The sequence below is a fragment of the Urocitellus parryii genome, chromosome 5, assembly GCF_045843805.1.
Source record: "Urocitellus parryii isolate mUroPar1 chromosome 5, mUroPar1.hap1, whole genome shotgun sequence".
Taxonomy (NCBI): Eukaryota; Metazoa; Chordata; class Mammalia; order Rodentia; family Sciuridae; genus Urocitellus; species Urocitellus parryii.
This window is the reverse complement of record NC_135535.1, coordinates 182,662,592-182,687,746: the sequence shown is the minus strand read 5'-3', so window position 1 is coordinate 182,687,746 and position 25,155 is coordinate 182,662,592. Positions and strand designations below refer to the sequence as shown.

The 25,155-nt window shown below is 35.3% G+C and overlaps 1 protein-coding gene across 3 annotated transcripts in view; it reads left to right on the top strand.

Annotated features, from left to right (window-relative positions):
• Positions 1-25,155, top strand: part of Hpse2 (heparanase 2 (inactive)) — a 657,082-nt gene that overhangs the window by 387,245 nt on the left and 244,682 nt on the right. The window contains exon 4 of one of the 3 annotated variants that reach the window (XM_026394810.2): positions 14,958-15,131. The exons of the other annotated variants lie outside the window; for them this stretch is intronic. Within the exon in view, the coding sequence (XP_026250595.1) occupies positions 14,958-15,131 (174 nt within the window). The remainder of the gene's footprint in view (positions 1-14,957; positions 15,132-25,155) is intronic. 3 annotated transcript variants of the gene reach the window in all.

The following is a 25,155-nucleotide window of genomic DNA, read 5'->3' as shown; positions in this document are numbered from 1 at the left end:
GCAATTCAAGCCCATTGGTGCCCCAACTAACCTTGCTAGCCATTATGGTAATTGGAGCATTTTGGCTTCTAGAAGTTAAGCATCAACATCTGAGATCTTTTGCTCTTTTCCCCCTGAAAATCATCCCGTAGTTATTGATAAGCCTACCCTTAGCCTGCAGATAGAAGCCATCACTGAACTTCTTAGTGATTTCACGCTCCTCTAACCAGCACAATCATAAAGGATGTTTTGGTGTGAATGGTATCCTTTGGGTTCTCTTCTCAGTTATAAATCTCTATTGGGCCTTCTGGCCTTATTAATATATCCATTCTGACCTTCCACGAGTGTCTTTTATATCTCCCTCTACCATCTGTCAGGGTATCTGAGGCACTTCTCCTTTGCACAATGTAGCCATTCCTTTTTTCAGGCTTCTAAGTCATGCTAGCAGCAATTTCCCCATCTCCTGATATTCTTGCCAGGGTACTAGCTCCCATGTCCAAGAAAGCAGTCCAAACCCAGTCTTATATCCTGGGCCCCTTGATCAAACACCTTTGAAACCCAGTTCTAGAAATACTTGCCTGGCTCCTATTGATGACTCTCAGAACCCCTCAACTGCATAATTTCTACATTTCATTAGTTGGGTTATTTGGGCTTTAATCTTAATTATTATCCTGGTAGCCAGAAAATATTCCTGGTCTTATAGATGGAGGCAACTCCTGAGGTGTCACCTGTTGCCTTTCAGAGGAGAGGATTCTGCAGTGTCTTCTCGCACAGGGTGGGTCCTATCTCTTATAAGGGAAGTAGGAGCCACCTTGTAAGCTTTGAGAGTTTAAGGGATCTTCAGCTTTGGTACCTGGAACTTGTACCCAAACATCCCTGTCCCATATTTCAGGGTACCAAGCATTTCAGTAGATACCTGATAGCATAACAAACCAGCTTTGATTGAACATTTAAACACCTCTGATCCTATAACTCCATCATATGTCCAAGTGTCTGCTTAGCTGTGTGCATTCTTCTACCACATAATAAGGAGCCCTTAATGACTAGGGAAGTCCTCTTTCACCTTTCCCATTATTTTACTTGTTAATTGCCCTCAGTTTTTTATTTTTCTTCATGGCCTCAACACAATTTTGTATAACCTGAAACTGCTCTCTGTACACATTTTTCACATATTTCAAGTCCCTGAGTTATCTCAGTTGCATCCCTCTACCTGGCTGTTTTCTTTGATCACCACCAATAAAATCCTTAGCAAATAAAATGTCACCTTTTGTTAGGAACTGTATTTATCTATCCCATTCAGGATAGCCTTATTTTTTGCCTGCTGGTTGGTAGAAGAGCCAGTCCCAAATCTTCATCTTACTTCCTGTTTTCTTGGACCATTTTCACTATCATATGCAGTAGTTTGTGTCTTCCAAGAAGTGGACACCAAGAGAGGATTATATATACCAAAGATTGGGGGCAGTGGAAAGTTGGTGATGATGAATAAAGCTTCAGACCAGTTTACTATGTATGGAGAGAGGAAAGAAAGGTGCATATGATAAAATGAGTCTTACAACACAGTTCCAAAATTGTCTGTAGGAAGAGTTCTGCAACTACTAGCCTACCTAAGGATACCTACCTAAGGATCCTTGGCTATCATGCTCAATCATTGACCGAAAGCAGCTCATGGGAAGTGTGACATTATACAAACACAGTGGTAAAGGCAGAAGAGTAGCAAGTGGAACCATTAATCAATTATGGGCTCTGCAGAAGGAGATCTGAGTGGTACATTTTCCTTGTGGCCCTATGCATGTGGGTACACACCACACATACATGCACAGATTGTTATAGGGATAAGACTCCATCATACCATTACTACTATAATTTCTTATTCAGAATGGGTTTGAATAACCATTCTTAGCAAGTCTAAATAAATGATCCCCTATTTGTGCCTTTGTTTCAAATGTGATGAGCATACAAAGTTTCCAATAGCTGACTGACAAGTGAATGTTTGGAATACAACAAAGATTGATATTGTCATGAGAGATGACTTTGACTTCGACAATTTCTGGGCACTGTGAGATACAAATTACCAAGTGTATGAACTACCACTATTTCAGTGTCTTGAGCAATGAGAACTTTTTATGTCCTTTCTGGAGAGATACCCTTTAATCTTAGCAACAATATTCTACTTTCACATCCAAAAGAAAAATATAAATGTGACTTTCATAGATGACCAATATGACCAGAGCATATTTTTGTCTCATTATTCTATCCCATGTTGTTAATCTGCTGGTTGTGTTCATGTTACTGTGACACAGCCTATAAATTCCTTGAAATTGAGGACCATGTCTTATTTTTTATTGCACTTGGTATTCCAATAATCAATTCACTGCCCCAAACTATTTGGTGACCTCTTTCTTTATCCCTCTTCTTCCTTCTATGGGCCAGATTTTTATAGTTTTAGAACCACACTCTTTGAAGAAATGCCCCATATCTCTGTATAATCATTGCTCTTCCCTGCATTATTTATGACTCACTTTCCTTGTTCATGGGAGGGCATAATCTGTCCTAGACCCTAAATGGTTTTAAGTAAAGTAAGAAGTGTTGTACTTCTTATTGCTCTATGGTAAAAATATCACTGTCTCAGTGGGACCTCTGCCAAAAGACTGGTCAGTGTGTCATAATGACATCTTAAGAAATTTTGTCTTAAGAAAATATTTAAATTTTTTATCAGGCATTTCATCAATATAATTTTCTTTGGCATTTGTTGCTAGTGAATTATTGAGTTCTTTTGGAAGTATAATATTACCTTGTTTTTCATTTTGTGTGTGTATGTATGTGTGTGTGTTTAATCTTGTGTTGAAATTTGTACATTTGGTGAATCAGTTATCTCTATCACTTTTGTGGGGTGACCTTCATAGTAAAGAGTTTTTTCTTGAAGATGTGTCTTGGGGTATCATATGGTATGCACTGTTGACTTTGATTTCAGCTGGGCACCAAAATTTTGTCTCTCTATAGCATCTTTGACTGTAATTTATGATTATGAGCATAGTTCATGCCATGTCGGAGTTGAAGAGACCCACTATCTCCAGAGGGTCCCCAGTGATAGTTACTCTAGTGACTCAGGCAAGTGTGTTACACACAGGAGTGGGAGTGGAATGCCCATTGCATAACCACTCTGACAAGGGGAGTGGTGGCACCAGTCAGATGATGGACATTTCCTTAGGCACTGTTGAAGCAAGCTGTACTTCTGGCTTGGGTATCTGGCACTGGCAGCTCCAGCAGTGGTGAGGGACTTGAAGCACATGACTTCAAACCAGAGGGTAGCATTGGCATACAGACTGCATGAGGCAAAGTGCCAGGGGAATACACATGTCCACTCTGTGGTGTCTGTGGTCATCCCTGACACCAGTGTGCACCAAGACAGAGCATAGGAGTGGGGCAATAATAACTAAGGTGCTGGCTCCCCACCCTGGCAAAATTCTGCACTTAGATATGTCATTATTTGTTTTGTCATTTAAATTATCTCAGCTTTGATCATTGGGGAAGGACTCCTTCAGACTAACTTCTATATCCTTTTGATATACTTCCATCATTTCTGAGCACTTCCTTAATTTTGGGTACCCTAAAATGTCTGAAGTACATCTTGTAATCTTGTATTTTCTCTGACCTAATACCCCTGGCATCAGCCATTTCCTTCTCTCTCTCTCTCTCTCTCTCTCTCTCTCTCTTTCTGTGTGTGTGTGTGTGTGTGTGTGTGTGTGTGTGTGTGTGTGTGTGAACTGTTAGCTCTACTGATGCCTGCAATTCTAACCCAACAGTACAGAGTTTATGCTGGCCTTCTCCCTTTGTAACATCTTTCTGCAATATAGATGTTTTTCTAATTTATTTATTTGGTTCCCATTTGACAGAGATTGTTAAAATTATTAGCTGTTAAAGAGAGCACTGCAATGATGTTCTTTGTACATCTATTTTGGACAACTTTTGCAAGTATTTATACTAGAAAAATGTCTAACAGTGAGTGGCTTTTCTTGGTCTCAGACTGTCCATTTAAAATTCTGATAGATATTTCTAAACTATCCTCTAGAACTACTATTCATATTTTTTAAAAAACTTGTTTCTTAAGGGTACATTTCATAAAAGCAGTATCAGTCTCTATTGTCTGTGTCTCTTATAATCTTCTCTTGTTACTTGGATGGGTTTCTAATGGGATCCAAAGGACCTACTATATTCACTGGCACTCAGTTTCCCTTTAATCTAGTTAATTAATGCAATAATTACTCTCAAGCACAGAGTCTTCTGATAATGTTGTAATTTTTATTCACACACATTTCCCAAATCTCATTCTCCTTCAAACAGCTTCAGTTAAATTATAGGCATTTATGCTGATCTCTTTATAACCTAGTTAAGGTTTTAGTGCCCTGACTAACTTGGAGACATTTTTCTTCCTATTAAAATTAGCTCTCAGTTTAGAGATATCTTCACTCTTTCTGAAATGATTCTGTTTTCCTCCTAGGCAATTTTCAAGCTGTTCTGTCTTAATAGCTACAATTAAAGTACTCCCTCCCTGCATTGGTTATACTCACTAACTCAAATGATTCCTTATTAACTGAAAGTTCCTCTCTGAATTACAAGAGGCTGAATTAGTTCAGTTTGCCACACTCTGCTTTCACTCTTGCATTTCTCTCACTTTTATGGCTTCCTCTGTTTTTACAGCCTTTTTGGATGTTCACCCATGCCTCACCAGTATTATTCACTCTAAATTGAACACTTAAAGCAATGAGTATATTATTTTAGAGCATTTAACAGCATGAGGTAATAGATACAATCTAAAGAGAATTTGCTATAATAAATATTGATAATTGAGGTTGGATAGTTTAGGGTACGAATTTTAAGTGGCATTGAATGGGCTTAAATAACACCTGTATGAGTTGGATATTTAATAAGGTTTATTAAGTAACAGACACTGAATTGGATGCTAAAGAGACAGAAGTGGTTCTTCTCTCTGGCAAAGGTTCCAGTTTGCCTTGAGACTGAAAAACAGGGCTGAACAATGGTAATATGTTTGGCTGTTGCTGTAATGTGAGCAGACAACGAATTGAGAGAGATCAGAGGAAGAAACCCCAAGGTCTCTGGCTTGGGGAGTCAGGGAAGCTCTCACAGAAGCCAGTGATCTAGGTTATGAAGAGTGAAAAGAAGAAAGACTATTCCAGGAGAGATAACAAGCATGGAGTCAAGGAAAATGTGGTTTGTCAAAGAATGACGAGGAACTCAAACATGTCCCAAATTTTGACTCTAGTGTTTGAGAAACTCTTTGGACCAAGGGCAAGCATGAATCACACAAAATTTACTTAATTTGTTTTAAGGATTCAGTTCAATTTGGTTTTTTTGTTTTGTGGTGCTGAGGATTTAACCCAGGGCCTCATGCATGTTTGGCTGGCATTCTACCACTGATCTACTGAACTACATCCCCAGTCCGTTTTTACATTTTTATTTTAAGACAGGATCTTGCTAAGTTGCCTAGGTTGACCTCAAACTTGTGATCCTCCTAAATCAGCCTCCCAAATAACTGGGATTACAGGCATGTGCGACTTAGCCACCAATCCTGTTCTTCTCTTAACTGGTAAAAAAGAGTATAGTATCACTCTGTGACTTTGCTTCTCTGAAAACTTTCACATGAAGGGAGATAGCATTTTTTTTTTTTTTTTTTTTGTGATTAAGGACTTACGCAGCTGATCCTTAACCTTAACTCTGGGAAGACAGTGCTGGTGATTCCAAAAAGAAAAATGGTTGCAGTAGTGTCCTTTATTCTACTTATGAGCACATGAGAATCTGAACAGGTTATCAAACCACATGAACAACAACAGGTAGAGCTTAAGGAGTCAGCTTCAGCTGTCTCCTAACCCCCAAGGAAAAAAAATTATGTAATGGAAAAGGGGTTATTTGGGGTAGGTTTAATGCTGGGAATGACTTATAAGTATTGAGTTATGAAAAATGTTTAAATGCCTCTTTTTGATAGAACTCAGGAAACAAAATTGGAAGCAAAAATTACTGAGAAATTTACTATTAAATTCCCAAAGGATACCTATGGCTCCATAATTTCTATAGAAAACAACTTAGAGTTGGTCATGAGAAATGGGGCCATGTCTATAAGCTTTGCTTACATAAAAGTTTTTGTAAAATAAAAATGTATGTTTTCTCTGTTAAAGTGGGGTTGGGAGCAAGGTAGCCATTGCTTTAAGGAAAATAAAAACAGGATGAAAGTGTGATAAGCTAATCCTAGTTAGGGAGTCAATGGAGATGAAAATTAGGAAAGGTTTAAATGCTCTGCAGAAAGAAGAGCAGGGGGCACAGTGGGGGAAAGATGAAGCTCCCTTGAGTTTGCTGCATCTATAAATTTAAGAAACCTTATGACAGCTATTTCCCTTCTTTACAATAAGAGTCTCCCTGCCTCTCCCAGTCTTTCAAAATGTTTTACTCAGTTTTATATCTTCAGTTGATACCTCTTCCCCTACCTCAGGATTTACATATTTTGTCCATACAAATTCTTTACTTATGTGTCTAAAAGCATCTCAAATTGATCATGTCCAAAGCCCAAATTCAGATCTCTTGGTTCTCCCAATCTTCCATATTTCCTTATAAATGTCAAGGTCATCTTTCTTTTGTCAAGCCAAAATCTTTTGGCCAAAAAGTTTTCCTTGACTCATTTTCTCCTCGCCTGATCCTACACATCCAACCCTTCAGGAAATTTTACTGGTTATGTTTAAAACATCCCTGGAACCCAAACACTTCCACCACTCCTGCTATCACCTGGCCCAAGCCGCTGTAATCCCTTACTTGAATTATTGCTAGAGACTCCCAACTCATTTCCTTGCTTTCACCCTTACTCTCCCCACCTCTTCCAGTCTTTTAAATGTGAGTGGGTCATGCTCAAAAACACCTAGTGGTATCTTGTGTCATTCAGTATCAGAGCCAAAGTTTATACAGTAGCTAATAAGGCCCTTCATGATCTGGCCCTCCTACTGCTGTGACCTCATCTCTTGCTATTTTTCTTTTATTCATTCTGGGGCAGCCACACTGGACTCTGCTGTTTTTAATATCCATCAGTCTCATATCTATCATTGGCCTTTTCCCTTATGGAATTTTTTCCATAGTTATCCGCTTGATTTACCTGTCTTGGGTCTCTGCTTAAATGTTACCTTGTCATGTGGTATTTACTTAAAATAATATTGAAGCCTGTCTTGGCTCTACCAATCCCCTTCCCTCCCTTGCTCCCACACTAAATATGATCCCCATGTGGGTAGGGCCTGTTTTCTGTTTTGCTCATTGCTACAGTGCTTGGTGCATAGTAGGTGCTCAGTATATATTTGTCAAATAAATTGATGAGTTAATGAATGTCCTACTTTTGTTTGTTGAATTATCTGTCTCTCTTTTTTCTGAAGTTTGAGGTCCTGAGGAAACGCAAAGAAATAATCTGTCACTCATATTTTAGTCTGAATTCATTTATCCTTGTCTACTTGGTCTTAATATAAAGCCTCATTGAAGAAACGGCTTTTTGCCAAAATAGGGCCTTGGATATTGAATTTTTAAAAATCAGTTTCTGGTGCTTCTCTAGTTACTAGTTTGTTCTTTTCTTCCTTTTAATGCCATAGAACTCTAATAAGCAAGTTGAAGATACAGAGTCTATACCTGGTTCTCCCTCTAGTCATTCTTTAAGTTCTCATCTTCACCTCACATTAGTCTGTAATCTCACTGCTTGATTAATGTAGTAGACCCCATCCTTTTTCCCCTATGTTTGTCACTAACACCTACTGTTATTGACCAGCACCTGCTTGTAACGCTTTTCTTTAGAGTTCTTAAAACTGGATTTCTGGATCTTCTTCTTTAATGTCTCCCCCCCCCCCACCCCGTTCTGACTCTTATGTGTGGACATTTCTTAAGGTTTTGGTTTTGGCCATCTTTCTACATGTCCTTCAGAAGTCTCAAGATCTTTCAGAAAATCAACTACCAGCACTATATAGATGGACCCAGAACCTATGCTGTCTTGTATCTGGCTTGCCTCCAGTTCTTCCCCTTCCCCTCCTGCTCCTCAAAAGTCTATCCTATGAAATATAAAGGTAGCCTAACTAGAAGACAGGGAGGCACTGGAATCCTGGTGGAGAGAGTAGAAAATCATCTTTAAGTATCTACTTGTTTGGAGGGAATCTGTATATTTGTTGAGCATCTACTAAATTTTCTATCTTCAAATACTTGTACTTCTCTAATGAACTCTAGATCACATCTCTTGCCCCAGCAATAGTTATTTCAGATCTCTCTTTCACTCCATTCAATTTTATAATAGATCACTTTTATGCAAAAAAAGTTATAAGAACTCTTCAGCATGACTTCAAGGCAGAAAATTGGCATGTGTGTTCTATTCTTTGAAAGATGATGAGATATAGCACCAGACTTAAGGATTTATCAGTTTAATTGAAAGAACAAGCCAAATCACTCTCGAGAAGTGAATGAATCAAAAGGCTAATCCCAAGATAAGACAATGTCTGTCACAGGAGATGTCACAAGGCAGATACCAACAAGTGGTATAGACCCTGTGTTTGAAGTCACTTTAGGGGGTTCATTGATTCTGAATGGTTTCACAGAAAAGGCAAAACATAAATTTATCCTTAACAAAGTATTCCCCAAGCTTTTAGCATTCTAGTTGTTGATTTTTGTCTTGTTAACAAACCATTTAAATAATTTCTCCACATTGTTCATTACATTGACTTTTATTTTTTTCTAAATTACATTTTCCTTGCCTTAAACCATCAAGTCATGAATTCACAGGTTTGGTGTGCTTTTGTGTTTGATGTACATTCACTTTCCTAACACACATGCAGTAAATATAGGCACTATCATTATGGTTTTTTAAAATTAATTTATTTTTTTCTTTAGAAATACATGACAGTAGAGAGCATTTTGACATACATACGTGGAGTATAACATTCTAATAGGATCCCATTCTTGAGGTTGTACATGATGTGGAGTTATACTGCGCATGTTTGCATATATGAACATAGAACACTTATGTCTGATTCATTCTACTATCTTTTCTATTTCCATCTCCCCTGACTTCCCTTCATTCTCTTTTGTCTGATTCAATGAACTTCTATTCTTTTTTATTTATTTTTTATTTATATATGACAGCAGAATGCATTACAATTTTTATTACACATAGAGAGCACAATTTTTCATATCTCTGGTTGTATACAAAGTATATTCACACCAATTCATGGATATGGATATTGGATAACAATGATCATCATATTCCACCATCATTAATAACCTCATGCCCCCTCTCTTCCCCTCCAACCCTCTTCCCTATCTAGAGTTCGTCTATTCCTCCCATGCTCCTGCTCCTTATTCCACTATGAATCAGACTCCCTATATCAAAGAAAAATTGGCATTTGGTTTTTTGGGATTGGCTAACTTTACTTAGCATTATCTGCCCTAACTCCATCCATTTACCTTAAAATGCCATGATTTTATTCTCTTTTATTGATGAGTAATATTCTATTGTGTATAAACTTCTATTCTTTCCCCCTGTCTCTTATTGTGTATTAGGATCTGGATATCAGAAAGGACACTCAGCCTTTGATTTTGGAGGATTCGCTTATTTCACTCAGCATGTTAGTAGTCTTCAGGTCCATTCACTTACCAACAAATGCCATAATTTTATTATTCTTTATGGCTGAGTAATATTCCATTGTGTACAGATATACATTTTCTTTATCCATTTATCTGTTGAAGGGCCCCTAGGTTGGTTACATAGCTTAGCTATTGTGAATTGTGCTGCTATAAACATCAATGTGTTTGCATCACTGGAGTATGCTGATTTTATGTCCTTTGGGTATATGATGAGGAGTGGGATAACTGGGTCAAATGGTGGTTCTATTCCAAGTTTTCTGAGGAATCTCCCTACTGCTTTCCAGATCAGTTTCACCAATTTCATTCCCATCAGCAAGGTATGAGTGAACCTTTTCCCCCGACATTCTCACCAACATTTATTGTTGCTTGTATTCTTGATAATTGCCATTCTAACCAGAGTGAGATGGAATCTTAGTGTGATTTTAATTTGCATTTGTCTAATTGCTAGAGATGTGGGACATTTTTGCACATATTTGTTCACCATTCATATTTCTTTTTCTGTGAAGTGCCTGTTCAGTTCCTTTGACCATTTATTGGTTGGGTTATGTGGATTTTTTTGGTGTTAACTATTTTGAGTGTTTTACATATCCTGGAGATTACTGCTCTATCTGAGGAGCAGCTGGCAAAGATTTTCTCCCTTTCGGTAGGCTCTCTCTTCATGTTATTGAGGGTTTCCTTTGCTGTGAAGAAGCTTTTTAGTTTGATATCATCCCATTTATTGATTCTTGATTTTATTTCTTGCACTCTAGGAGTCTTGTTGAGGGATTTGGTTCCTAAACTGACATGATGGAGAGTTGGGCCTACATTTTCTTCTAGTAGGTACAGGGTCTCTGGTCTAATGCTTACATCCTCCATCCACTTTGAGTTGAGTTTTATGTAGGTGAGAGGTAGGGGTTAAACTTCATCCTACTACAAACCGATTTCTAGTTTCCTTAGCACCATTTGTTGAAGAGACTATCTTTTCTCCTATGCATGTTTATGACGCCCTTTTCTAGTATAAATAACTGAATTTATGTGGGTTTGTCTCTGTATCTTCTATTCTGTTCCATTGGTCTTCATGTCTTTTATTCTGTGCCAATACTAAGCCTTTTTTTTAAACTATGGTTCTGTAACTATAGTTCTGTAGTTTAACTTAAGGTCTGGTATTTCGATGCCTCCTGCTTCACATTTTCACGCGAGGGATTGCTTTGGCTATTCTGGGCCTCTGTTTTTTCCAAATGAATTTCATGACTGATTTTTCTATTTCTGTGAAGAATGTTATTGGAATTTTAACAGGAATTGTACTAAATCTGTATAGCACTTTGTGTAGTATGGCCATTTCTACAATAATTCGGCCTATCTAAGAACATGGGAAGTTTTTCCATCTTCTAAGGTCTTATTCATATTTTTTTATGTTCCATAGTTTTCATTGTAGAGGGCTTTTACCTCTTTTTTTTAGATTGATTCACAAGTTTGTTTTTTTTTTTTTTGAGGATATCGTGAATGGGGTAGTTTTACTAATTTCTCTTTCAGTTGATTCATCATTGGTATATAGGAATTCAATTGATATCTCGGTGTTAATTTTGTATCCTGCTGATTTGCTAAAAGTGTTTATGAGTTCTAGAAGTTTTCCAATAGAGTTTTTTGGGTCTTCTAAATATAGAATCATGTCATTGGCAAATAGAGATAATTTATGCTCTTCTTTTTCTATTCATATCCCTTTAATTTCTTTCCTTTCCCTAATTTATCTGGCTAGAGTTTCAAGGACTATGTTGAATAGAAGTGGTAAAAGATGGCGTTCCTGTCTTATTCCAGTTTTTAGAGGGAATGCATACAATTTTTCACCATTTAGAATGATGTTGGCTTTGGGTTGAACATATATAGCTTTTACAATGTTGAGGTATGTTTCTACAATCCCTAGTTTTTCTAGTGTTTTTAACATGAATTTATGGTGTATTTTGTCAAATGCTTTTTCTGCATCTGAGATAATCATGTGATTCTTGTCTTTGAGATTGGCTTACTGACTTGGAGTTGGCTTATTGATTATCTATTGATGTGATTAATTACACTTATTGATTTCTATACATTAAACCAACTTCACATCCCTTGGATGAATTCCATATGATAAGCATAATGGTTTTACCCCTATGACCAATAGCCCTGATAAGAGCAATTTTAGAGAAAGCAAAGTTTTTTTGGTGCTTGTGGTTTCAGAGGTCCAGTTCATACACTGCCAGCTCCACTGCTCTGGGGCCAAGATGAGGCATAAATTCATGGCAGAAAGGTGTGGTGGAGGAAAACAGCTCAGGACTTGTCCAACCAGAAGTAGAGAGCTCTGTCTGCTCAAAAAGGATAAAATAAACCCAAAGGCACCCCTCAATCATCCACCTCCTCTAGCCATACCCTATCTGACCATAATTACCACCCAGCTAATAGAGTAAAATGGATTCCTGCATCAATTAAGTTAAAGCTCTTGTAACCCCCCTCTGAACATTTTTGTATTGTCTCACACATGAGCTTTGGGAAGACACTTAATATCTAAACTATAACACATTATATAGAGATAATTAGTTCTAGTAAAAAGCTACATAAAGCAAATTAATCTCCCTAAAATTAATATCAGTCATTCATATCAAACAAATCTGCCAGAATTTTAGTTTATAATTAAAACTAAAAATTATAAAAATAAGAATGTTTCAACACAGCTAACACATTATAAGCTATTATTGAAATTATGAAAAATTTGGATAAGCAAGATGTGATTTAATTGAACATTGAGTAAAATATCAAAAGTTCTGTGGCAAAAATATTAATGGACTTTAAAATGAACTTCTCCTGATCTTTAATATGAAAATTATGTTTGAGATCTATAATAGTTATCAGGTATTAGGGAACTCCTATTTAAAAGTGATCATATCTAAATCTCATGGTATATTAATATGAGTATTTAGTTGTAGGTATATTAATCCAATAATAATTACCAATTCTCTTTTATAGAGAGAGTAATATTTTCCTGAGAATATGTTTAGTCTGGCCAGTTTCTCAGCCTGTTCTTTTGTATGGTTTCACCACCTTCCTCTCCAATGGTCCCAACCTCATTGGTACAGATAAAAGAAAACTTTTTCTTTTTTTAAAAAAGAAAAGTTTTTCTTTTAAAAAAAAAGTTATATTTTTTTTGTATCTTACCCAAGTAGGCCTAAAAGTCTTATCAAAACTTTCCATTGTGCAAATAGTATTGAGGTATATGTAGTATATGTAGTATATTAAAGTACAGGTATAGGTTTTTTCCCTCTTCCTATTTAAATTTTAAAGAATTACTTTTTGTACAACAATTCTTGAAAAGAAAAAAAGTTGTTAACTTTATCTCTTGAAATTAGTCCAATTAGTTCCTTTCCATGAATTTGAGAATCTGATAAGGCAAATAAATATAAGTAGTGTTTATTAAGTAATTTGTTTAAACCAATATGAGTCACAATTTTTGATAGGTAGGTTTTTAGGTTTAATTTGAATAAAGTTTATAAATTTTCTTTAATTAACATTATTTTGAATATGAAAAATTTATTAGTGGCATTTAAATTAAATTATAGCCTATGATACAGTTTACACAAGACTTTTAAAAATGCCATTTTCTTACTGAGTTTCATGTATATAATTATAAAATTATTATACACATGTGTTGGTTTTATAATAATTTTAATAGGCCTATAAATGCATTTTGCTTTTGCTGTTTTGGAACTAAAAATAAATAAGTTTGTCTCTTTAATCTGAAACCTATGCTTTTTGTTGTTTTGCCTAGTTGCTCAATTCTGGGTAGAATGTGAGATAGTTCGAATGGATTTTATTTTCAACTGAAATGAGACAATTTCAGTGCTTATTCCTAATGCTTCTTAAAAAATGCCTTCTTGCACATGTAAGAAAGTGAAAGTCACAGCCTTACTGCATCTCACTTCAAACACTAATAATGAACTCAATCTAATGACCATAGTTCTACTTTAAAAGACTAAAAGACCTATAACAAAATTGCTTATAAAACAGCCTTAATCTCTATGCATCATCTTTTGCAAACCCCTGGTGACCTCTTGTGGAACTTTTGTGTTTCATGAACCTCATTTGACAAACTCTGTTCTAGGAGCTTGGATAATGAATATGAAGATAATGTTAACCCCTGTACATAATTATTAACCTAAAATATTTTTAACAATAACATATCACCCGAAGTCATGTTACCCATACCTTAGGAAACACTGCCTAAAAGAACAAGTAAAACCTGGATATGCTGCAAAACTGAATAAGGGCAAGCCAAGTGAGGAAAATATTTAGAGCAAAAGTCAACAGGTCATAGAATTCTATAATACATTGAACTGGTTGACATCAACAAAGAACCCTGAGAGAAACAGAAATGCCTAACATTGTAGGAAAAAAATAATGGTGATTCATAGAGATCTTGAACTGAGGAAGAAAACGGTTTTGAGAATATGCTAAGGTTTCGAGGGGTGAGTGAAACTGATAAGGGTGATTGAGAGAAGATTTATTGGCAAGATGGGAAGAATCTAGAAGGATACAGGAAAATACAGACACAGTTGTAATTCATTCAATTGGAAACAAGGACCAGACAAGAATGATGGCAACAAAAATGAAATGAGATGGTTATGAGACACGTGGGGTTATAGAGTTGATGTATTTGGGATCAGCTTGAAATGAGCATATCCTAGTAATGGTTATGGTATTTCCATACTCAAAAATATTAGAAACATGGACTTGACTGACATTTTTTGAAAGTCCTGATAGGCTTAGTTTTTTCCTAAGACTCATCAGACACTATTCCTGCCATGCCATGCAGGATATGCAACAGTGGTAGATCTTCTTATTTTTCCTGAAAAAGTTAAAAATCCAGCTACACTGGAATTGTTCCATTTTAAACACAGCAATTCAATTGTTTGTTAACAAAATAAGATGACAATAAGAGTAGGTTAGACATGATTGCCAACTTGCAGCTTCTGGAATTCTCTGGGGCTTTTTGATTGTTTTTATTTTTACTTTTTATTTTTTTTTGTTGATTTATTTTTGCTTGTGCTGGATATGGAACCCAGAGCCTCACACATGGTAGGCAAGCACTTTACCACTGAGCTACACCTCCAATCCCTTTTGTGCTTCTTTCTAAAATCACCTTAAACTGCATCTCACACCAAAAGGAAATTGTCCCTTTTAGAAGCCTGTCTGTGCAATTTCTTATTAGCAGGAAGCTCATAGAAAGGCCTTTTTTTAGCAGCTAATATTTTCCTTTTGTTGGATATTGATTTGAAAGTTATAAGCCTTTCTCTGCTTCTTCCCAGCCAGGTCTCTAGACAAACTTTATAACTTTGCTGATTGCTCTGGACTCCACCTGATATTTGCTCTAAATGCACTGCGTCGTAATCCCAATAACTCCTGGAACAGTTCTAGTGCCCTGAGTCTGTTGAAGTACAGCGCCAGCAAAAAGTACAACATTTCTTGGGAACTGGGTAATGGTAAGTAAGGATATTATTTCCTCTGAATTGACAAGATAAAGGAGAAGAAAATAAGTTGGTTTGGGATATAATCTCAATCATCAGACCATCTCTAGTATACTAGTCCAGAAATTATTTGGGATATTTAGTCCACTGAGTTAAATATGCATATAGTAAAAGACCATATAGTTAAGGACAGTAGACTTGGTGAAGCCATGCCATTTGCATTTACAGTTATCTTTCTAAAAGATAAGGAAAATGGCACAAAAATGGGGAAAATATGGTCAGTGACTTGTGACTAACAAGTTGATGTTAAAGTAGATACAAACTCTCAGCACAGCCTGAGCTTCAATGTACAATGTTCATTCTACAGAATATTGGCCTTACAAGATGATCCTTATAAAATCATAATTCAAAAGACCTATGCTCAAATATATTTGAGGAATGCTGTATGGTACAAGAACCTCTTGAGGGTTCACAATGTACATTAGCATGTAAAGTCTCTGAGAAGTTCTGCTACACAGAAATCTGTTCAACACTATTTTATTTTGTAAGCTGTTTAATCAGGGTAGGTTTTTCCCCCGATTGGTACCCAGGGGCTCATAATGACTGAGCCACATCCCCAGATGTTTTTACTTTTTATTTTGAGACAGGGTCTCGCTAAGTTGTTTAGGGTCTTGCTAAGTTGCTGAGGCTGGCTTTGAACTCTCAATCCTCCTGCCTCAGCCTCCTGAGCTACCGGGATTATAGACGAGTACCACCTCAAGACTGTTTTCAGGTGTATGTAACCTGTGTAGTCATATAGGACCCCTCAGAAGAGACTCATTCTTGATTTACTGTTCTGCTGTTGCCATCTTGAAATTTTTGATAACTTTTTAAAAAGGGGATTCACTCTTTTATTTTGCATGGGGTCCTGAAAATAATGTAGCTATTCCTGATTAACCACTGAATTATTTGTATGTGTGTGCGTGTGCATGCTCTATGCTATGTGTATGTGTAACATCTGTTATTGTTCTTTCCATGAAACAATAGTCCATGGCAGAGTTTGATATTTCCAAAATTATGTTTTCTCAATAATATGTTTGTGCATGACATATACACTATTCTGTAGATTCCATGACTCTCTAATATTGAGTCAATCGATATAAGTTAGTTAAAATTATGGACAGTTATAAATCTGAAAATTCTGTTTCTCTAATAAAAAAAAAAAGACTTTTTAGCAAAACTTAGACAAAAACAATTTGGTCTAACAAAAGACTTTTCTGAAAATTACTATTACAAATTTATTTCAACATTTTTGCTCATGGCCTTGCATGTCTGTAGCTAATTCATATTTGTTTGTATGTATGTGTGCACATGCACACATATGTGATTTATATTCACACATAAATTTACTGCATTCCAGAATGTGAAGTTCTCATAAGATGGTAAAGGAGAAGGGTCTTGTAGGGATAATGTCCTGTTTTCTTATCAGTAGGCATTAATTGGAATGCGGGGAATGTAGCTTTAATGTTTCCCCCCTCATTCTTTTTTCTTTCATCTTCCCTCAGAATGGGAGAAATCTGGGGAGAGTTCAGGTAGAGAGCTGTAGCCTCTGCTGAACAGCACAGTACATGGTCTGCCTTCAGTCTATCTTTATTTGTTTGCTTTGTAAAAATCCTGTGATACCTAAATAAAACTGTTTTGTAAAAAAATCTCAACTAGTTATAGATAAGTCTAAAGCAATTAAAACTTCTCTATGAGCAATTGATGGAAATGATTCCTCAGGTGTTTTGGGATCCCTGAGTGTGAGAGCTTGTTAAACTTAATATTCAGTTGATATACTTGGAGTAATTTGGTGTTAGGATGGGTTGAAGGACCCATCTTTCTATATACCTTTATCTCTTCTGAGATCTTACCCTTACCCATTCACCTTCTTCCCTCAAACTATGCTAAACAGCTCAGAGATGGAGCTAATTACTTTAAAAGAATGTTAGTCACTAAGCCCTTCAACACTTGATTCCTATCTTCACAAGGCCACTTCAGGCCCTTAAGGAAGAGAATCATTTATGAGTAGGAAAGGCTCTGTCATAGATAAGACAATAGGAATATAAATAAGAATAAATAGGAATATAATCAAATCCATTCAATGAGGTGGAAAGAATGCAGTAATGCTGTTGAGAGCATTCCTGTAGCTAATTTTCTGTCTGTAGTCAGGAAGCCTAGAGTTAAGCTGCATTGTCAAACCCCGCCCACCATCCCCACCACCTACTCTTTTAAAAACTTCATTTCTAATTTTTTATATGATTTCAATAAATTATCTGCCCATCTAAGCTTGCCTTTTAGGAACTGAACAATAATCATTTTGTTCTTTCTTTAATTAATTTATCAACTACTAATAGTTTTCCTTGTGCTAGAATCATATCCTTTCTGATATCCAGTGTATTCTGCCCACAGTTATTCCTGTCAGAAATGATCTGCATGGTCATCCTCTGGCCTAAACGTATTTCCCCAGTCTTCTTTCCATTTCTTCTTTGTAACCGTATTTTGTCTTGGTTAGAGGTAATAGTGTAATCTTTATGTTCCAATCTCAAGAGGGACAATAGAACTAGTCAGTCTTCATCACTCATTCTTTCCATATACTTATACCCTGTTAACAAGCATTTTATCTTTAGAGAATATCTGGTGTTGGAAAAGCCAAACAGACATTTCTTTGTTTGCTTTTCCTAGAGTGGCTAAATTTCAAGTGACTAACCTACTTTTTTTAATCCTTTGAAATTAGTGAATAACAAAGCAAGGTATATGTAATATCAAGAGATAAAGCTTAAGAACATTTAGGATGTCAAAAATCTATGAAAGAATGACTTTCCTGATACAATATTTCATTCTGTGGTAAAAATGTTTCCTTAAATATCCATAAATTATAAACTTTGTAACTGATTAATAGTAGGTGATGATTATAATCTTTTGTATTTCTGTTAACCATTAATGAATCAAAAATAAGGAAAAACTGAGAAAAATTTGAAGTGGAGACCCAAACTGTCGACATAGATAAGAATTTCAGTCAAACTCTCTTTAGAAGAGAGAAAATAATTAAAATTACCTTAAGATAATGTGAAAACTTTAATTGAATGACCACCACAATACATTATGAACTATAAATGTGCTTCTCAAACAGATCTGCCCATTTCTATAAGAAAGTAGAAATTACCATAATTAATTACTCAATCAGTATCATATATTTATACCTACATTGCACCTATATATATTTACCCATTATTCTCTGATTTTAATTGCATGACTCAGGTCCTTGGAGCCTGTCCTTTGAGTGATTTGATAAAGTAAAATTTATTACCTTAGCAATTTTAGCCCTTTAGAGATGATGATTCTGCTTATTCTGGAAGTCCAGTTTTATTTATTCACTCAACATCTATTGAGCTTTTACTCTGCAATTATGTGAATAACTGTAAAATATATTTATGCACATTTAAAATCAAATGTACATTTATGCATTTTGACCACATGTACTTGTGTATATATAACAATAATAGCCTTGTAAAAGCCAAGGGTTGAACCACAGTCCTCAAATACATTGGCAACTATTTATGAGCCTAAGTCACAGATCAGAGCTTTAGAGAACTGTCTTTTTAGAGGTGATAGTTTGATGGTTAAAGAAGGAGAGGAAGGGAAAAGAGGCTTACTCTTCTCCTTTCCCTCTTCCTGTGGGCTTCTCACCCCCTTCACCTTCTTCCTCTCAGTTCCTTCCCATACACTCTTGTCCACATGCATACTCTCATGGCATTTAGTCATTCTTGTGTTTCATATGTATGTATTGGATATGTGCTTTGCAAAATATTATGCCAAGATTAGGTGGAAATTAGAAGATATCCTTGAGCTTCTGCTCTGCTCTCTACTGTCTGGCTTGGCAGAGCACCCTGGGACAGAGTTAATAAACAGAATCAAGATTCTTGTCTCCTGAAGTTTATTACCTAAATGTAAAAGCAGGATAATCTTAAAACTGTTGAACTACATAAAGCTTCCTGTGCTAAAACTGGAGAGAGCATTTATACTTTGAAAGGAATAAATAATAAATCAGGGAAGTTGAAAAGCTGACAAATAATATATGCTAAAAATAAAAATTGATGCACATAATTTATGATAAATTCATCATTTACTTTTGTAAGCACCTAATTTAATTATCCTTTGGTTATTAAGGGAAGTTAGTAATATTTTAATTACATAAGTTCTTTATCTGAGTTTATTATTATAGTAGAGAATCTATATGAGATACCTAATTTAGGTATCTCACCTAAGTTCTGGTTAGTGTCATGGTCAGGTAGTTAAGGAAAATGTTTAAAAATTTTTTAAAAAATAGAAAATGACAAGTGTTGGAGACAAGAATGACAAGAATGTGGAGGAAGTAGAACCCTGACACATGGCTACTGGAAATGTAAAATGGTACAGCTGGCTACGGAAAACAGTGTGGCAGTTCTTCCAAAAGTTCAACAGAGTTACCATATAACCCAGCAGTTCTACTCTTAGGTGTACTTTTTATCCAAGAGAAATGAAAATATATGTTCACACACAAAGAAAAACTACACGTGACTATTTAGAGCAGTATTATTTGTAATAGCAAAGAGACAGAAATGGCCTAAATTTCCATCAGTTGGAATGTAAATAAAATGTGGCATAGCCATCGAATGCAATATTATTACTCCATGTTCTAAAAGGGTCATAATATTATGCATCCATCATTACAAATAGGCATGTCTATTTATAACCTATAAAATGTAATGAATTATGGTTGGACACATTCTATAATATGGATGAATCTGGAAAAGATAACATTAAATAAAAAGGACAGTCATAAAAAACCACATATTGTATCATTCCCTTTATGTGACATGTCCAGAATAGACAATTTATGTAAATAGAAAGTGGATTGATGGTTGCCTAATGGGAGGGAGGGAGGGAGGAAAGCAGGGGCATGGGGGTTTAATCTGGGATGATTAAAACGTTCCACATTTTGTTATGATTGCATAACTGTATAATATACTAGAAACAACTGAATTATATACATAGAATTTCCAAATTTTATGGCATGTGAATTATATCTCAATAAAGCCATCACCACAAAATTTCATCTGTTTATTTTTATTTTGAAGGGCATAACAATGCATATTCCTTACCACTGACTAGTGACAGAAGATTTCCTTAGGAGTTTTACATTTGTGATTATTAACTATCATCATCCTATAGTGCACAATATAGTGCATAGTATTTAGTTTATGTAGCACTTCCAAATAGACTCTTCTATTGGATCTCAAAATGCTAACTAAATAAGGTGCTGGATAAAGTAAATGTTATATAAGAAAAAATATATACTTCAGAGAAGTGAAGTGAATTTCTAAAAGCAGCAGTAAGTGTTAAATCTATACTAGGAACTTGAGAATTCTAATAGAAATCTTTTTCTATTACCCTATGATTTTTTTTGTTTGGGGGTAGAGGGTTATTTTGTTTTATTTTAATAGTATTAGACTCCTTGGCTTTCTTCATTTTGTCTACCTTTCATTCACTCAACAAATGTTTTTTGATTGTCTAGTATGTTTTTTAGGTTGGAGAGACACAATAGTAAATAACAGATATAGTTGCTTACCTCTTGGTAAAGGAGATAAATATTAAATAGCACTTGGAAACAATTGATTATTGTCTTTTCTCTCACACTATTTTTGCCCTTTAGTAATTCAAACTTAAATGTTCAATTTGACTCTATTGTTTTTCTAACAATAAATTAGTGTACATATGAAGATAGTTATGACCCCTTGTTTCCTTTTCTTACTATTAGAGAACATTTTTTGTCTACCATTTGTCTTTGTGTTAGTCAGCTTTTTATCACTATGACAAATACCTGAGAGGAGGAAAGATTTATTTGGGCTCATGGTTTTAAGGTTTTAGTCCATAGATGGCTGGCTACACTGCTTTGGGTTTGAGGTTAGGCAGAACATCATGGTAGAAAGATGTGGCAGAATAGAGCTGCTCACAGCACAACGGCTGGGAAACAGAAAGGGGAAGGGGCTAGGGAAAAAGTATAGTCCCCATAGTATGCCCCCAACGACTGGTTCCTGCAACTGGAGTCCACTTCCTATAATTTCCAGCACCCCCCAATAGTCTATTCAGCTGTGAATCTCTCAGTGGATCGATCCATGATGAGATGAGAGCCCTCATGAATCAATCACTTCCCCAAAGCCCCCCCTCTGAACATGGCTACACTGGAAACCAACCCTTAAACTCATGAGCCTTTGGGGGATACTTCATAACCAAACCATAACAGTTCCTTTACTTCCCATCCCTTCTTTTCATTTGATAATTAAATTATTCTTAATAAATTTAAAGATTTATACAATCATTTCCACTTCTGGAAACTTTCATCACCCTCAAAAGATCCCCATAAAGCTTTCATCTCTTTCTTAGGAAAATAACCTAAGAGGGGCAGAGTTAGTAGGTCTTAGGATAAATTTATTTTCATCTTTTAAGAGGTGGTCAAACTATTTTACAAAATACTTTTCCAAAGTTTATGAAGTTCCTTTTCACATTTCTGTCACCAGTGTATGAGGGTTCCAGTTTTCTACATCTTTGGCATGATTAATTATTATCTATCATTTTCATTATAGCCATTCAAGTAGGTTTGAAGTAGTATCTTAATATAACTTTAATTTGCACACTCCTGGTGACTAATGATAGTGAGTCCCTTTTCATGTATTTATTAATCATTTGCACTTTTTTGGTGTAATGTTGACTTAAAGTTTACCCTATTATTGAGTTGTAGGAATTCTTTTTGTTATTGTTGTTGTTGTTGTTGTTTTTAGTTGACAATGGACACAATACCTTTATTTATTTATTTATTTTTTATGTGGTGCTGAGGATCAAACCCAGTGCCTCACACGTGCTAGGCAAGGGCTCCACCACTGAGACACGACTCCAGCCCAGGAATTCTTTATATACTTTCAATATGTTTTTTAAATCAAATATATGACTTGAAAACAGTTTTTTTCTCATTTATAACTTATCTTTTCACTTAGCTAATGGAATCTTTGGGAGTACAAAAGCTTTGAATTTTGATTAAGTTCAGCTTATCAAATTTTAGAAAATTTATGGATCATGCTTTTGGTGTCATCTCTTTGCCTAACCCAAAGTCACAGAGGTTCTTTGCCTTATTTTCTTCTAAGTTTTATAGTTTGTAGTTTTGGCTCCTATATTGGGCATGAATCAATTAGGAGTTAAGTTTTGCATGTGATATGAAGTAAGGTTCTAAATTAGTTTTTTTTGCATGTGGATTTCAAGTTTCCCAACACTTTATTTAAAAGATAACCTCTTTCCCAATTGAATTACTTTAGCACCTTTATCAAAATTTAATTGACTTAAGTGGTTCTACTTCTAGACTCTTACTTTTGTTCCACTGATCTATATTTCTGTTCTTCTGTTAGGACTATATTGTCTTTTTACAACATCTTTACAGTGTTAAAATTGTCAAATGTTAAGTTCTCCAACTTTGTGCTTTTTTGAAATTGGTTTGGCTTTCCTGGATGTTTGTATTTCCATGTAAATTTTAGAACTAGCTTGTTAATATCCTCGATAAACCTTGCTAGGGTTTTAATAGAGTATTGAATCTACAGATCAATTTGGGGAGACTTACCATCTTAATTTAGTGTCTTCCTATTCATGAACCTAAGTTATCTCCCCATTTATTTAATTTTGGGGGGAGTACTAGGGATTGAACTCAGAGGCACTCAACCACTAAGCCACATGTCCAGTCCTATTTTATATTTTATTTAGAGACAGGGTCTCACTGAATTACTTAGCACCTTGCTTTTGCTGAGACTGGCTTTGAATTCATGGTCCTTCCATCTCAGCCTCCCGATTGATTAATTTTTAATTTCTCTAATCAATATTTTCTAGCTTTCAGCATATACAATTTGCATTGCTTTTGCTAGGTTTATTCTTAAGTATTATTTTTAATCCTAATGTGAATGGAATTATTTTCTTTTTTTTTTAATTGTTTATTTTCTTCATTCTTTTTTTTTTTATATATTTATTTTTAGTTCTCGGCGTACACAACATCTTTGTTGGTATGTGGTGCTGAGGATCGAACCCGGGCAGCACGCATGCCAGGCGAGCGCGCTACCGCTTGAGCCACATCCCCAGCCCCTGGAATTATTTTCTTAATTTCATTTTTGAACTGTGTATTGCTAGTATTTAAAAATAACAATTTTATAAATTGTTCTTATATTCTCCAACCTTGCTGAACTTGTTTTTATATATTTAAATTTTTTGCCCACACGTGTGGATCCCTTAGGATTTTCTGCAAAAAGGATCATGTTGTTTGAGAGTAACCACAGCTTTATTTCTTCCTTTCCAGTTAGGATGCTTTTAATTTCTTTTCCTTGAGAAATTGCACTAGCTAGAACATCTAGTACAAATGTTGACTGTGAGTGGCAAGAGCACATTTTTGCCTTGTTCCCAATCTTAGTGGAAAACATTCAGTATCTCATCATTAGGTATGATGATATTAACTGTAGGTTTTTTTTCTGATATCCCTTATCAGGCTGAGGGTTCCTTCTATTCATGGTGCATTGAGAGTGCTTATTGGGAATGGTGGTGTCTTTTTCCAGCTGCTTTTGTTCCCATCTATTGAGATGATAATGTGATGATATTGGTCTTTCATTCTATCAATAGAGTAATTTATATTAATTGGATTTTGATGTTAAGTCAACCTTGCATTCTGGCATAAATCCTATTGGGTCATGGTTTATGATACTCTTTCTGTGTTGTTGGATTTGATTTGTAAATATTTTTTTGAATGGGGATTTTTGCATCTATATTTAAGAGACATATTCATCTTTAGTTTTCTCATAATGGCTTTGGAATGGGAATAATATGAGTTGAGAAGTGTGACCTCTTTCTCTATGTTCTGGAAGAGTTTATGAAGGATTGGTATTTCTTCTTTAAACATTTGATGGAATTCACCAATCAATGTACCTGGGTCTGGGCTTTCTTTATGAAAAGATTTTTTAATTTCTAATTCATTGATTTTAATTGTTATATGTCTAATTGTTATATGTCTCTTTTCTCTTATTTTTCTCATTCTTACAGCAGAATCCTTGGTTGTTGGTTTGAGATCATTCCTCATTTCTGACTATAATATTTTCCCTAGCCACTGCTTATGCTGCATCCCATATGTTCTTATGTTATATTTTTATTTCACTCCAGTTTTTATTTCCTTGTGATTTCTTCTTTGACCCATGGATTATTTGTTTAGTTTTCAAATAAATTTCTCAAATTTCGGGTGTTAGATTCTAGTTTAATTCAGTTGTGGTCAGAGCATATACATTGCATGATTTTAATCCTTTAAAATTTGTGAGATTTGTTTTATGGTTTAGCATGTGGTATATATGGAAGCATGTTCTACCCTACATTGGAAGAGTGTATCCTGCTGTTGTCCAGTAGAATGTTCTATAGATCAAGCAGTTCATTAGCCAATGATGATACTCAACTCTTATATATCTTAGATGATTTTCTGTCCAGTTATGTTATCCATTATAGAGAATGTAGTACTAAGTATCCTTGTAATATTTTTGAATTTTCTATTTCTCCAATTTTTTCAATTTTGCTTCCTGTATTTTGATGTTTTTGTTAGGTATGTCTATATCTTCTTGAAAAAATTGAGGTCTTTATTCTCATTACCAGATACCCTTTTATCATTATAAAATGTTCTGCAATGTTTCTAGTAACATTTGTTCTTAAAGTCTATTTTGCTGATATTCAGAAGTGTAGTTGTTCCCACTGTCTTGATAGTTACTGTTTGCATGATATTTCTCCTTTCCCATCCTTTTGCTTTCAATCTATTTGTTTATTTGAATCTGAAATGTGTCACTCTGTTAGGATTTTGTTTTTGTATGATAAAGACCAACAACACTTTATCTATTTGTTTTGTGCAAGTGTCATTTAAGTCACTCAAGAGAAGAACGAAGTCATGTATATTCTCAACTTTTATATTTACCTATATAAC